At 40.7% G+C, this 16751-nt stretch overlaps 1 protein-coding gene across 3 annotated transcripts in view; it reads right to left on the reverse strand.

The window, feature by feature from the left end:
• GRK5 (G protein-coupled receptor kinase 5) overlaps nt 1-12196 on the reverse strand; it is a 264271-nt gene extending 252075 nt beyond the window's left edge. For 2 of the 3 annotated variants that reach the window (XM_075935366.1, XM_075935365.1), the window contains exon 1: nt 11892-12196. In XM_075935366.1, the coding sequence (XP_075791481.1) occupies nt 11892-11943 (52 nt within the window). In that variant the 5' untranslated portion in view covers nt 11944-12196. The remainder of the gene's footprint in view (nt 1-11891) is intronic. The other variant, XM_075935364.1, reaches the window with a different exon arrangement.
• Nucleotides 12197-16751: the final 4555 nt, after the last annotated feature.

A 16751-nucleotide genomic window follows, 5' to 3' on the forward strand; every position in this document is an offset into this window, starting at 1 on the left:
GCTGATCAGTTTCAGCAGCAGCTGACTTGGGGACGCCTGGGTTTCTTAAGTTGAATCTGTATGTAAGTCAGAACTGGTGTCCAGATTCAGCAGCGGTTGAAACTGATCAGTTTCAGCAGCGGCTGACGCCAGTTCCGACTTGCATACAGATTCAACTTAAGAACAAACCTACAGTCCCTATCTTGTACGTAACCCGGGGACTGCCTGTACTCACTTTATAACTCCTGATTAAGGAGCAAATCCGCATTGCATAGCTCTATCAGCACTGCCATTGAGTTCAGTAGGATCATTCAGAGAGCAAGGTGTGAGTAAGGGTTTCAGAAGCTGGGTCCCAAACTAACAGCATTGTTTGCAGATTCTTTAGGGTTCTGTCTATTTTTAACCAGTGAATCACTGCAATGAATCTGCCTTTATTTGTAAAAGTCATTTTTTGACAAAACATGCAGCCCTAATCAAAAACTGCTCTGCTTATATGCTACAGCTGAAACTTTAAATCCAAACCATTTTTATATTACTCAGGCTTTAAAAAAAAAAAAAAAAAAAGGGCCAAGAAGTGTCTTTACTGGTGAAAACCTCTGATCACTCATGCACTAAGTCAAAACAACCAATTTCTGTCACACTTTCCAAAATAAGACAACAATAAATTGCACAGAGCAAAATTCACCTCTTGGCAAAGGAAGACAGCAAGTTTATCAGCTATAGCTCACTATTTCTCCACTGAGCGTCACGCACACTAAATGAAATTTCAGCCTGAAAAGAGAATTTGGGAGAGAAATCCATACACCAGCACAGAAAGAATCATCTTCATTCTAAACTCCTAATCAGACACTTAGTTAAAAAATACAAAGCTATCAAAATCTGAATCACCAAATACTATAATCTACTGTCTATTTGAGAGTGTTTGTGCATCTGTGTGCGTGTCTGTCTGAACCCGTTTGTTCAGGAATTCCCCCTAAACAGTAAGATGTAGGACCACCAAATTTGGTATGCAGCTTCCTCTTATCATAACTTCATGCAACATAAGAGTATGGTTGTGCCAGGACAAAGAGATGTGCATGGTATGCAATTCTCATCAAACCAAAAGAGAGAGGTGTGACTGCAAAAATCTCTTATAAGAGGCAGCAGAATCCCCATCTTTTGAATCATGTAAATCAACGCTGGATAAAGCACTGGTGAATATACAGTAGAACATATTCCTGTGCTTGGAGGGGAAGGAATGATGACAGAATATGTCTTTGCTACCTCCATTTGCTAAGGGCTAAATTCATTCCCAACCACGTCTGTATAACCCTGTCGACATCAGTGGAATTGCACCAGTGCAAATGAGAACAGACATTTACTCATGTACACATGTTAGTAGTCCCAGTGAAGTCAGTGAGATGACACACATGCTTAAAGTTAATAAGTATTCACAGGATTTGGACCTAAAATTATCTTAAACCTCACCCATGGCTCTGTCACAAGAGAGAAATTAATTATGAATAAATAAATTGTGCTTATCGGAGATCACACAGAGATATCCCTCCTTTATTATTAGCATTATTGTACTTTTAGTACTTGTGTATATTTATTTTCTTTCAGGCTGGCATTTCTTCTTCAAATAAGTTTTCTTGCCAGTTTCTTCAAATGTCTGTGAAAATATATTACATGAAATAGAAGCAGCTGGGTTTTTACTACATGTATTTTGTACCCCTTCCCAAGCTCTTCCCAAGCTTATCTTTCCCATCGTTCTTGTTATGTTTTATCCTTTCCGTTTTACTAGTCTCCTTGCCAAATTTCCAAGAAATGCTCTAGTATGCTTGTGGGATTTTCTTCTTAAGAATATTTACTTAAATTCTTGCTCCCTGTCTAATCTTTCCGACAACGCAATGTGCATTTTAAAATCCTCCAAGCAAAATAATTACAAAGATAATCCAGCATGGTGTAATCAAACTGCAGCATTCTTTATTTTCCTAGACTTCTAATTTAATTTCATATCCTGTGGGCTCCTAACGAAATATTAGGACTATATTATCTTTGTATTGTTTAGTTTATGTGCCTGTATGAAATGAAGAGTGTTTGATTTTTTTCCTGTTCATTATTATACCATGTACAACATCATTTAATTTTAAATGACTCTCACGGGGTGGGTCACCGCCTCACTTTGATGAGAGATGTTATCTTGCTTGAGCTCGCAAGAACTGCCACTCACTTCAGTAGGCCTTCACATGCTTAAAGTTGGGCATGTGCTTACATACCTTGCTTTACCGCAGTCTAAATCAGGAGTAACACCAACAGAGTTAAGGGAGTTATGCTAGTGTACAAAGAGTGCAAGAAGGGAATCAGCTTCCCATTCCACTGGATAGTTTCAACCAAGATTGACACACTAAATGCTGAGGGACTCTGCAGTGCATCCTAAAGAACAAACACAGGCCCTGTTCTGGTTCCAGCATCTGAATGCTCCTATATTTGCAAGTGCAGGGTTGGCGCCTTAAGCCTTCTATTAAAAACATCCTGCCCTCAGCACCTAGATGTTCTTTGCTGGTTGACATGAACAGGAGTTCATTGGTGGATCTCAGCTCTCATGTATGGAGATAGATGGTCTCTCAAGCAGCTAAGGGGCTTAATATCCCCAGCCACACTTCATATTGCAGTCAGGAGCAAATAGATTAGAGCAGTCTGTGGAGCAGTGGCATTGCAACGCTTGCCCCAGGCAGCATGTTAAGTAGAAGAGCCATTATGTTCCTCACTAGCTGTAGCTTCGGAGTGGCCTTCAACATGTAGGGAGGCAATTCAATTTATAGGTGACAAGCCTGGGTCTGGCTCAGACAGACTTCTGTTCATTTTCTCTATTCTTGAGTTGTTTGTCAGAGTGACTCATCTCTCCCCCACAAAAACATACACTGCAGTTAGGCTGGGGTACCAATGGAATAATAAACACATGCATTCGGATGGGAAATACAGTGCAAATTATTTACAGTGACGATATTTTATCATTGGAACAATATACCCAGGGTTATGAGAGTTTCTCCATCCCCAGCCATGTTTAAATCAAGGTTGGCTGTTTTTCTAAAAGGAATCTTCTAGTTCAGAAGGAATTAATTCAGGGACTTCCCACAGCCTCTGTTACGCACAAGATTAGACTAGAGGATCACAGTGGTCTCTTCTGGCTTTATAATCTATTGTGTCTCTGGTCTCAGAAAGATATATACTCGGGGCAATTTCTCTGCCATGGATGCATTATTTTTACTGTCCTACTTTGATCAAGAGCTCGTGTGAGTATGTCTCTCTGCTTTGTCTGGGAATCACACCCAACCTAAGGTGCAGACACATCCTCAGAAGCCTCGGTGTAGATTCTTTAATCTAATACAGAAAAGCAAAATCCTACCTCAAATCCACACATTGTGATGGTTTTCTGAGAAATTGGTGGGTTTCGTATGAATTCCTTGTCTGACTGATTTTTTTTTAAGTGAAGAGAATTGACTATCTTTTCAGAATGGATCATATGAAGACAGTAATAGAAGTGTTCTCTCCATAAGTAAAAGACGTATTATTTTCCACTCAAGGAAAATAATCCCATTGGGTTAATGGAACAGATAAAAGTTTAGATTATTTCATGATGTTCCTATTTTAATGGTTTTCCTGATTCATCCAAATTATATCATGAAAATAAACTAAATTCCTTAAAACAGATTTTTCAAGGAGAAATGGTTACATACTTTAAATGGAATACTCTTGTTTTTAAAAGAAGACTGTCTCATTCATACTGATGTACTGTATTTGAGACAACAACTTCTAGAGTGACTCCCAAATCCAATGTCTATTTCTTAATTTCCACTAGGGCAATCTTCCCTTAAACTAAAACAGATGAATTATTTTGCATTAATTTTGTGTGGAGTTCCTGTATTTTTATGGAAACAACTGAGATTTTCCTTACAATAGGTTTATTGGCACCGCTAATGGGGCTGTAGGACATGAAATCAAATGCTGCACTCAGCTGTAATGGTTTATGAACCTTGCTAAAGTCAAATTACAATAATCATATGCATGTTAATGTGCCATTAGGAGATGAGTTACACGAATCATTGCCACCAGATATGGTCTGTCACTACAGTGAATTGCTTTCCTCCTAAAGAAGCCCTGTCCACTTCTGTTGATCTTCTTAAAATTCTTATACTACAGCTAAATTTTTGAATACTGAATGTGTATCTTGTACAAAATATATTGCTAATCTATTACCAATAAGGATGTGCTCAAACCTGCATTGGTATCTTCTGGAAAGAAAAGTTAAAAATATGGCAATTTCACAACTGGCTCATTTCACATTTTTTGCTTTTTTATGGTGACAGAGTGCACCCATTACAAAAACACTATGAGAGCCATAAAAATAGAGCATCCCATTTGGTTAAAGCCATCAAAGGACCAGCTTGGGTGGCATAAGTATATGTTTCTTGTAGTATCTCCGTCATCCTTAAAAAGGAAAACAAAAATCATATTTTTGTTGTGTTTTCAGTGGGCTGTGCCTTTGTTTTGTTTTGTTTTTTGCTTTGATTGGATTTTGGTGTAACCATTCTTCTGAAACCCAATATCTGAGAAAATTAATAGTTTCTTTTCCAACTGTCCCTTCTTTAAAACTAATTACCATGATGACCAATTCAGTTATTTTTTAAAAAAAATTTAACAAGTTTGTAAAGAACCTAGCAATATATTTTAGGATATGGTGGCTAAAGAAAACTTCTGTGTACAAATGCAATATTTTAAACCAGGCAAGACTATTTCTTTCTTTTAGGCTTTGAAATAGTTGAAGCTTGACAAAGAGAGTCTACACAATAAGCACTACAAGCAGCAGTCTCTCTCTCCTTCCTTGCAAATTTCTAGCTCTCATGGTTAAGAATTTCCTGAAAATGTGAATATCAAAGACTCAAAACCCAAAGGCAAATAAAAGAATCTTAAACATATTACCTTTTTAAAAAAAAAGTCTCATTTTAATATAATAATTTGGGAGAAGGAATAGGGGATGAAAACTGAAGCCCAAGAACTTTAGCACCAGGCCGGGGGTTTTAGCAGCAAGACACAAGAAGGCTAAGCCAAGAAGTCTAAGCCAGTCCTAGTGACCCCATTAAAACAGGGTCACAACCATTGTACTAGAGCCTGTCAATACTGTCTCCACGTATCTTTTAAAATTTCCTATAGCAAGCACTGAAAACGAGGACAAAAAAGTATAATGGTTTGCCCCAGGGGCGGCCTGTGACTATAGGCCGACTCGGCCATCGACTAGGGCGCTGCCATCAACGGGGCGCCCGATGTTGACGTTACTCCATTGACGGCCATGCTGGCGGGGGCACCGATCACGCGTTTCGCCTAGGGCGCCAGCTGCCGCAGCCCGCCTCAGGCCACTCCTGGTTTGCCCATTGTTTGTTCTCCATTACACAAGATGTGCAACACTGACTCAAGGTTTGACAAAGGCATTCTCCAGATTATAGTATATTAACAAAAAATACTTAGCTGTGTTATTGATGGTAACTTATACTAACTAGTAAAATCTAATTTAATTTTACCCTTTATGCCAAATCCAGGCCTGTATGCAGGAATTTCAGGGGGGATGCTTTTTTTGTAAATGTGGACTACAAAGGTGTGAATGAACCCCCCATGATCCTCCAAGTAAGTGGGGAAATAAGCCCCAGCCTTCCTCCAGCCAGACAGAACATGGGGTAGGGAGGTTCGGGCAGCACGTCGCTTCTGCCTTCCCCTGGCCGTCCAGAGCATGTTTATCTGCAGAACTGTGGGAGAGGTGTGCTTTCACACACTTCACATGCCCCTCCTCTGCGTCACACTTAATTGTCTAAGTGGAGTGAAATGAACAGAGAAAACAACAGGAGACTGGTCTTGGTCAATTTCACATTTTAGTTAATTCACGAAGCAGTCTTCATCTTTAAATAGGATAGGAGGATTTTTTTTTTTTTTTGAGAGAGAGAGAAAGTTTTCAGGGATATTTAAGGAGAAACATGAAAATGTGCATAATAGGTTTTGTATGTGTATTTTTATCTACAAAAAGCAGTGAATTTTTTAGCCTAAATCAATGGATGTACATCTTCTGGTTTCCCCTTCCTCTGTTTAATATGAGCTTGCATTATAGCCCTCTGTTTTGCCTTTACAGGTTGGATCACTTCTTGACTGAGAATAAACAACAAGGAGTCTGGTAGCACTTTAAAAGACCAACAAATGTATTACGGCATACGTTTCCATGAGATACAACTCACTTCCTCAAATGCTTGAAAAGAAAAAAGGAAGGATATAGAGATGGGAGAGTGAATTTTGCCTGAACAGGGAAAGCAGGATTAGGCTCTTCATAGCAAACTCTGCTTACCTTCATGCAAAGCAAACTATGATTTTGCTACCTCAGGCTTTCTATCATAACAACAGAGTTTTTCAGAGGAACAGTTGCTTTTGTGCACATTATGACTGAATGAGTGTTTAAACAAGTCAATTTATCAGCTACTCTTTCTGAGATCAGTGAAATGGATGCATCATATCAAAAATGAACATAATATTCATTTCATTTACTTTAATGGACAACTTTATAGGGGTAGTTCCCCCCACTCAGTTATCTTTTATGATGAGTACTTAATAACCTTGGAGGGAGAAACAAATATTAAAAAGGGAGAGATCTGTCCCTTAATGGTACGCACCCTCTAGTCTATTTCCTTGCTGCTTTATAGTCATTGTTTTAAACCTACATCTTCTGTCTTTGAAACATCAAGGCTTCTATGTCATGCTTTTAGCTTAAATGTCTCAGCAAGTGTGTTTACATATCCTGGTTTTCCAAAATCATGACATGGCTACACTTGTTATTATCTAGCTCATCTTCACAGGCTCCTTACCCTTGGTACATGGTCTTTTTCATATTAATAAAAGATGATCCCACATATCTTTTGTTCCTAATTATTTATTTCCTTTTAGTTAAATTAGTTAATTTCTGTTGAAACCATATCAAGCTCAATAATATGTGTGATGTGATTGTGTACTGAGAAAGAAGACATGAAACTGAGGAAATTTCACTTTGAAAAAAATAAGAGAGGGAGGGAAAAACCACAAACGTTCACACTCAAAAACACCATTTAAAAGTCTGACAGGCAGACTTTTGAGGAAAGCTAATAAATCAATTAATCATGTACATTATTATACTGCCAATAAAATCATGAACATTCTGCAAACTGGTCAAAATTGTCCTGAGTTTATTAAATCCTTGTCATTATTCACTGATGATTTTTGTGTGTGCAAATTGTTTATTCCGTGGCTTGCAATTTGAGCTGTATTGTACAGTTATGAGTGGTCAAATAAGTCACAGGGCACTGGTTTTGTACATTATTTGAATGAGTGCAATTATTTTACTATAATCATCAGGTTTCTGGAGTGACTGTTTTATACAAACAGTTTAAAGTTTGCTTTCCAGGTCAATTTCAGCTTCAAAATCCACTTTCCACTGATAGTTGTGCTCCTATAACAATCACAAAATGAGCTTGCATAAAGGGAGCACAAGCAAAGCCAAAGTAAATGTTCTAAAAACCAATATTTGCTGGAAAATATTTATCTAGCGCTACTTCCAAGTCTGACATAGTTCTTACTGGATTTAATGTTGCAGGCTTGTTGAAACCTTGATTTAAAATCATTTTGAAGTCTCGCCTAGAACAGTGACTTTGAGCCTTGCACTCCCATTGACTTCAGTGGGAGCAGAATAGGCCCCATTGTTATAATGTTTTGCTTGTCAGAAAATGTCAAGCCATAGCCAGTGACTGAACTTCACTATTTAGCTTAATTACTTTGTTCATTTCCATCTCTCTGAGCCACTCCCCAGCTGGTAGAGCTCCTGTAATTTTCAAAATGCCCATATTGTTTCAGGGCAGAGTTGTAACCATGTTGGTCCCTTGAAAGTGTGTGTCTCACCTACAAAAGTTGGTCCAATAAAAGGTATTACCTCACTTCCATCATCTCCCACATTGTTTCAGCTAATATAAGGCTTTGCTTTTGGTAAAAAAAGCAACTATTAAAGGCCCGAATCCTGCCAATATTTATGCATGTGTTTAACTGATCTGGAATTACAGTTAAGAACATACATAAGAGTTTTCAGAATTTGGGCCAAAGTTTTGCAAGTTCTGTTTCAGATGCAGCTACTCTTTAGTTAAGTACGTAATTTTTTTAAAGTCTTGGTATTCAGTGCAAGCAGGTGTCTTATTCATCTACAAATGCTTCAGGAAACAGAGTATTTTTAGGAATATTTTACTTGTTGCAGTTTATCATCATCATCTTAGGAACCGCAAGACAATCTGTTATATATCTCTTTCTTTCAGCATCCTAGGGTCATCCAGGCATATTAAGCTTCTATTTTTAAAACCCCCTAATGCTATGAAGCATTTGTTTTTTAAAAATAAACAAAATCACATCCAATGATTTTCACAAACTTTGCAGCCATGGAACAAGTGACATGGGTAAATTTGGGGGCTACAAACCTAGAAGTCTTACTGTATCTTCAGCTTTCAATTCCAGCTAATAGATTTGTTATACAAATTCTTTCAATATTCCTAGAACTTCTTTGACAATCAGGATAGCAAGAGACCATTCAATAAATAGCCATATTTTATATTCTTGCCATGCGCTGATCTCTGTAACTCACACATAACTATGAGTCTTAAGGACATTAATACTTTAAAGCACCAGTATTACTAGAGATCTTAAATCTGAAATTGTCATCCTCAGTATTGTCCAATATTCTAAGGGTACTACAAAAATAAAAAAGAACCCACAAGCAGTGTATCTCAAAGCCTGGATCCACCAATTCAGGCTCATGCTACAAGTCTAAAAATGGCAGCATAGATGCTGAGCTCTGAAACCTAGTGAGGGGAGATGGGACTCAGAGACAAGGTTACAGCCTGAGCATCTACACTGCTATTTTTAGACTGTAGCATGAGTCCTCTGAGTCTGAGTCAATTGACCTAGGCTCCAAGACTTGCTTCTGTGGAGCCTTTAGTTTTATTTATTTGCCATGTAAACATACCCTAGGCCATATGATTAAAAACCCAGCACAAAATAAGAATGTTCCAGTTTGAAATTAGAAAAGATTATGCCTGATCCCTTGCTGGTATTCTTTGAATGTACTATACATACAGCACATCTTTTATTTTGAGGATCTCATGGCTTTACTTCATAGGTAAATCTCAAAATACCCCTATAAGTTATATTAATATGTTAAGCAATTTTGACTATTTTATCTCATGCATTCATGCGATCACATAATGCTGGGTGTAGGAGTTGAAATTATCTCACTTAGTGCACTACTATTCATTTATTTGTGCTTCTGTAAGAAAAGAGGTCTTGCTAGAGTGGATCGTATTTGATGTCCAATTCAGAGTCAGTATCCTATCTTTGGCAGTGGCCAATACCAGTTGCTTCAAAGGGATGTGCATATAATCCTGATGTTTACATCACATCTAGAACAGTTTGGTCTAATAACTGATTATAGTATATTGAAGATTAAGCAACATTGGAGCCACATATTATTTCAACCAATTAAAAATCAGGGTTGCAATTCTGACATGAACTAATTCCATCCTAGGGTTTCAGAGAAATGTTAACCTTTAAGAACAAAAAGTTCCTTCGCATGGAGTTGTTTCCTTGTAAGTCACACCAAACCCCCTCTCATTCTCCATAAATGTTCTATGTTGTATAACTGTACATAATAAAACTCAGTTGAAATGTTTTCTGTGGAGGGGGAAATCCCCAAGGTAAAATTGCTTCCTGATTTACGTACCAAAGTTTTAGAACACATTGGATATAATGAGAAGGAAATAAGCATAAGCTTTCATTCCTGAGCTGTTTGTCACGGAGACCTCTTTCCACACTATGGCTGGATGCTGGTGTAATACTAACAGTATAAACAAATAAATATTATATACGATAATCTCAGAAATCCCTTCCCAGAAAAATCTAATTTGCTGAGCCCAATAAATAAAGGTTAATCACTACTACTTCCATACCACTGAGAATGAGTTTGTAATAATCTAAAGCTTCGCAAATTTACTCTCAGAAGAAGATAAAATCCCATGTCAGAACTAGCTCTGCACTAAAGACTGTGCAGTATATTTGCCATAATTTGATACAGTCACACCAAGAGGAATTATCTTGCTGTCCCTCTAGAGCAGTGGCATTCAGAATGACCTGCTGCCCAGAGGTATGTTGTGATCTCAAAAGTAATAATGTTGATTGTTGTGTTTCCCCCCAGCCATGTAATGTATAATAATTTTCAACCACTAGGTGGCTCCGCACAGATGTTCTAAAGATTGTCCCCCCTTCCCCCTCCCCTTTAGCTCTTAGCCATCAGTGGCATACAATGTCTGGCACACAGGTGTTCACACTGTCCTTGCCACACAGAAGAACTCGAATGCCATCAGGATTAGACAGTGGAAGGAAGCCAGCCCTACATTAAAACACTGGAAGACCCATAAAAGTGATGTTTTCCAATGCAAAGGATCAAATCACAATGTCTTATTACCGGAGAGGGACACCACACAAACAATGAAGGCATCTATTGTGGATGGAAACTTCCACCTCCACCTAAGGAAAGGAAAGGGGGCCAGGGACCAGACAATTTGAAGGATCGTTTTTCTTGCGAATGGAACCTTCCAAGGAGCGATTTAATTCCCATGCGTTCAAGAGCTAAAGGATCCCTTGCTGCATTATCTAAGGAGAGCCCAGCTGTGATCCGTGCGTGCTATGCAAACACGGGGCTGAAAGATGTGCAAGAGAACGAAGACAATGCGAGTTCTTATTGTTGGCAAGGGGTCCTTCATTCATTCAACGTAGTGAATGAAAATATGAAACCCTGCTAGGCAGGTTGAGGATCTGCTCCGCTGAGATCCTCGGCTCGCGTCGGGTACCCTTTTCCCCAGGCTCTGTAGACACCCAATCATTCACACCAGAAAACCACTTCCCTCTCTGAAAATACGCTGTACACAGCAGGGGGTTTTCAGAGCCCTCTTCGGCAATGCAGCTAACCCTGTAGTGTGCCCGGATATTTTTCATGTATATAATGCATTTTGGAAAGGATATGCACCAGTAATGCTTAGGGATGACTTTCTGTTAGCATCTCTTTCGCCCCCTCCTTTCAAGCAGCCGCCACCTCTGACAAATCTAACGCGATCTGTCTTTCAGAACAGAACGTTTAATAGCAGTTTCGTGCAATGCTCTGTTGGTAACTCAGCAAGCAAAGAAAACAGCCACTCCGGCTCTTTACACACAAACCCCCTCCGAAACCGTGCATTATTTTGCAGATTGAGGTTCCTTTTCAGATGCACTCCACAAGCTAATTCCGTGTCACCTCGCTCCATTTGCATTCAACTCGAAGTTCCTTCTGAAACTGGATTAGGATAAAAACATTCTTAAAAATGGACAGCTACGAGCACCATTATCTCACCTGATAATGCCGAATAAGGCAATGACTGTACTCTGCCAGTCGCACCATACAGAATAAAAGTCTATTTGCTGATTTGCTAACCCTTTTGAATGAATGCATCTGCAGCTGACCTTTAACAATAGACTCTGAAACAGCACAATCTGCGGGATCAGATGTAAGAGAAGGGGGAGGGAAACGCGGTGAATATTTTACCATTATAATCTCAGCCATCTCAAAAATATCCTCCCACAAAACCTCCTTGCCGCTGGAGATAAACATTCTTTTGTTTAAAGCAAGCGTTTCGAACGCAGGTTCAGCCACATGCAACCCTCGGCAGCGCTCAAGATCCGCACTGGGTCTAAAAATCCACAGGATGCATCTCCCCCTTCCTCCGGCTATGCATTGCCTACCAGGGGAGTAAATGCGACAGGGATGCTCCATCGCTCTTGCTGGCTCTTTCTCTTACCTTCCCTGGCTTTCAGCAAGACAGTGTTGGCCACAATATTTTCCAGCTCCATTGACAGTATCAGTCAGCGAAGGTAGCGGCACTGCAGCAGGATGTCAGTTTCTATAGGTGCTGCTGATTCTCTGTGCGATAAATCAGCCTCCTTCCTCTAGAGCATTATTCCTCCTTATTGCCCCCTCCTGCAGTTTCCTCTTTGAGAAAGTCACTGCTCGCTCTCCCCTCGCTAATATTTTCTCCCCCTCTGTATTGCTCCGCTACTCCATTCTCCTCCTCCCCCCGCCCCGGCTCGCTCTCTCTGATGGTTTAATGTTTCAGATGCTGCTGTCTCCCTCCCTCCCCGGGGGTGTGGTACTATGAAGCTGGTTCCGCAACTCTGCGCAAGCGCCGTCCTCCACAGCTGGTTCATTCCTCAGCGTTACGGGGCCGGGGATGCTGGGATTTGTAGGCTGAACGCCTGCTCTGGGGTTTGGCTTGCCCCTGGCCAAGGAGACCTCCATTATGGAAGCTCAAAGGAGGGGGAGTTGCCAGGGCCGTATAGGGGCTATGACACATTACAGCTAAGATGTGGGGAGTTCACACATGCAGCAGGTCATCGGCACAGTTTGCGAGCAGCCAGCAGCTCAAGCCATGTTTAATCCCGTGCCACGAGTTGCAGAGTTCTCCGGAACAGGACACTAGTTGTTGCTCATTGCTTTTTTGATGGGGGGGAAGGGAGGGATGGGAAGAGAATGAACGACTGACAGATGAAAGCGGTGGAGACTCAAGATGAATTGGGGACTTTAATCACCCACGTTCAGTGCAATTATCGCAGTACTTTGAAACCACTGGAGCCCTCCTCCACGCGTCGTGCACAAAACCCTTGTATGCTAGGTGGGCTTGCACGAAGTTGTGACTTTGCGATCGACGCCTGCGTAGTGTTGTCACAGCCCGGCAGTCCTGCCTTAGCCTTCGAACGGGTTTGCTTTGTGGCTTGCTGCGGGCGTGGGTGCTTTGTGCGCAACACAGTTCACGATTGTTTCCAGAGACCCTAGTGCAATTGTATAAACGAGGCACTCAGCTCCTTCCTGTGTAAATCGAGTTCGGTTTCCTGTAGGTCTCACTTCTTGAGAGGTTAAGGTCCCACGAGAAACACGGTTCAAAGGGGTACGGGTTGGGGGGGGTGCAGGCGCTTCATGCACGTCTCTGTTCTCACTAGTGATTTATAACGCTACTTTACCAGCCGCAGCTGCTTTAACTCCGTGGAGTTATCAGCCACAGCCCCACTGGAGGGCTCAGCCTTGTGCAGGGGCGCCACCCAGTGGCTCATGGTAGTTACTGTCTAATAGACCTTGGATTCTATCATTTCTAGTCCAACTCAGCTGATGAAAAACTTAAAAGAACAACGAAGACTCTAGTAGCACTTTAAAGACTCATGGTATCGTGAGCTTTTGTGGGCACAACCCACTTCTTCAGATAACAGGAGTGTTAGCAGTCCAGATCCAAGAATAAATGGGGAGGGAGGCGGAAAAAATGGAATGGGTGGAAGAAAAAAAACCAGTGAGTATATAAACTTCAGAGGGATAGGATAGACAAGTGAGTCTGTAACAGGAAAAACTTAAAAAACAACAATTAGTCTTAAAGACTAAATAGTTACAAAAGGCTGATAAGAACCATTAGTTTGCACTTGGAAAGGAAGATGACCAACATCAGATTCTACTCAGACATCAAGAACTATTAGCACCTTCATTGGTTGGTTGATAATGTGCGAGCCATCCAATATCCCGATTCAAACCATTAGCATAACAAACTTGTGACTGAAGTTAAGCTACAATCCTTCTCTGTGTATTTGGCTTGTGGAATTGGTCTGAAACACAACAGCAACATGGAGATCCATTAATGAGTGTCCAGGAAGATTAAAGTGTTCTCCAAAAGTTTTTGTGTGTTGCCTTTTCAAATATCTGACTTGTGTCTTTTAATTCTTTCCTGTAGAGACTGTCCAGGTTGGCCAATATATATTGCAGTGGGGCATTGCTGGAATTTGATAGCATAGATCACATTGATGGACGTGCAGTTAAATAGCCTCTGATTTAGTGGCTGATGTGGTTGGGTCCAGTGATGAAAACACTTGTGTAGATGTGTGGGCAGAGTTGGCACCAGGGCTGATTGCAGAGGTAGGCTCCTGGATGCTTATGATGTAGCTGTGCTGAGTGGTTACCGAAAAGAATTTGTTTCAGGTTAGGGGGGTTGTCTGTAAGCAAGAATGAAGTGAGTTTTACCCATGAAATCTTATGACCTAATACATATCTTAGTGTCTACGGTGCCACCGGTCTGCTCCTTGCCTGATGGAGATACAGGTACCAGGACATCAAGCAAAATCCTCTCTCTCTCTTGGATGCAATAACAGTTTGTGATCGACTTTATTACTGTCAAGATTTCACCCCTCAGGTTAAAAGTCATAAATCTTTATGAAGCCTCAAGTGCTTAGCTCCTACCGCTCTCACTCCCTGGAACTGAAAGCAGGAGGGCTCCACAGCAATTGTGAGAATCAGGCCACTCATTTTTAAAACATTTCCTTACCTCTGTTACTAATAACTGAATTTTCCCTGGTCAAATTACTTACTGTACATAGACTCATAGACTTTAAGGTCAGAAGGGACCATTATGATCATCTAGTCTGACCCCCTGCACAATGCAGGCCACAGAATCTCACCCACCCCTTCCTATGACATGCTCACTATGTGCCTTTCATAACTAAATAAAACAGGCCGATCAGTTTCATTTTGAGACTTGGGCAATTTCATTTCAAGATGGTTAGATCCTCATCTGCTGTCAGCACAGACACTGGGGGCTCGTCTACATTGGCCCCTTTTCCGGAAGGGGCATGGTAATTTTTGAAATCGCAATAGGGAAATGCGCGGGGGATTTAAATATCCCCCGCGGCATTTAAATAAAAATGTCCGCCGCTTTTTTCCGGCTTTTAGAAAAGCCGGAAAAGAGCGTCTACACTTGCCCCGATCCTCCGGAAAAAAAGCCCTTTTCCGGAGGATCTTATTCCTACTTTTAAGTACTTTGAAGTAGGAATAAGATCCTCCGGAAAAGGGCTTTTTTTCCGGAGGATCGGGGCAAGTGTAGACGCTCTTTTCCGGCTTTTCTAAAAGCCGGAAAAAAGCGGCAGACATTTTTATTTAAATGCCGCGGGGGATATTTAAATCCCCCGTGCATTTCCCTATTGCGATTTCAAAAATTACCATGCCCCTTCCGGAAAAGGGGCCAATGTAGACGTAGCCTGCATGTTTGGTGTGAAAACACAAGTAGGGAACATTTATCCAAACTCAAGCATCTTTGAAAAACAAAAACCTTTCTAACCAGCAGTGGCTTTTTAAATGTTGATGACACCTTGAAATTGAGATGTAAACTAACTGACAAGATGCCCTTATTATTTCTCCATGCATTTGTTTCATTATACACCAATCACTAAATAACACCACTAATTTCAGTGGGAACCTTGTTTTCAGCTACATCCATGTAATATGATTAATTTCGGGCTGGGTGGGAGTACATGTCTAAGTGAAAGGGACATTTACCCCGGTGAAAACTGTTAAAGACCAATCAACTTGAACCCTATTTATATTTGAATGTCTGCTATACAGATCAGGTGCCATCTCTTCGATTCTGATCTTACTTATACTGTATGGCTATGTCTAGACTGGCATGATTTTCCGCAAATGCTTTTAACGGAAAAGTTTTCCATTAAAAGCATTTGCAGAAAAGAGCGTCTAGATTGGCACGGACGCTTTTCCGCAAAAGCACTTTTTGTGGAAAAGCTTTTGCACAAAAGGACTTTTGCCCGAAAGGGAGTAGCATAGTATTTCCGCAAGAAGCACTGATTTCTTACATGAGATCGTCAGTGTTCTTGCGGAAATTAAAGCGGCCAGTGTAGACAGCTGGCAAGTTTTTCTGCAAAAGCAGCTGCTTTTGTGGAAAAACTTGCCAGTCTAGACACAGCCTATAAATACAGAGTAACTCCACAGAAGTCAGTTTTATGTGGCTGTCATTACCAAAATCTGGAGCAGACTCGTTACACTCAGTAGGCCCCCTGCTTATCCACATTAATTAAATCCTTGTGGAGTAACACAAATTAAAATACTCAGCATCTGGTAAGTATGATATAATCACCCTGTCTTCCTGTCTATGCACATGCTGATCCTAGCCCAAGCTACAGTTATACTCCTTTCTAATTGCCAGGCAAAATGGAGTAGGGAAAAAAATTATACTGACCTACCACATGTAATTTCTGAACACAGAAAATAATTAGTGTGACGGGTTGGATTACAGGAATCCCCTTGAGGTTGCCCCCCAGTGTGCTGATCAAGCTACTGATCCCAGCCTTCCTGCCTTCTGGGGCTTCCTACCACCCTGTCCTGTTGGATCAGAAGCTCTGGTCTCCCCCAGTCAAGATACAGAGGTGGGGTTATCACCCTCTGCAGAGCAATGCAGATATGATGAGGGCTCAGCTCCTAGGAACACAGACCCCAAACAGGATCAAAACCCCAAACAAATCCATCTCTCTCTATGTAATACTTTTACACAGAAAAAGCTCATCTGGTTAGCCCCCTTTATCAATGAAAGAGGCATGCACAGTGGTTCCTTTCCCACAGATAATAATTATTGACACAAGGCTTAATAATAAAAGTGTTTTTATCAAGTATAAAAAAGTAGGATTTAAGTGGCTGCAAGTGGAAATAGTCAGATCAAAGTAAGTTAAGTTAAAACAAACAAAAACCCCCAGCTAATTCTAATATACTAAGGAACTTGTTACATGCAATTTCCCCCTCTAAACTGTGAATCTTATCTTGGGTAATATGCTTCAAGTCAGAGTTG

Source organism: Pelodiscus sinensis, chromosome 8 (assembly GCF_049634645.1).
Source record: "Pelodiscus sinensis isolate JC-2024 chromosome 8, ASM4963464v1, whole genome shotgun sequence".
NCBI classification, from domain to species: domain Eukaryota; kingdom Metazoa; phylum Chordata; order Testudines; family Trionychidae; genus Pelodiscus; species Pelodiscus sinensis.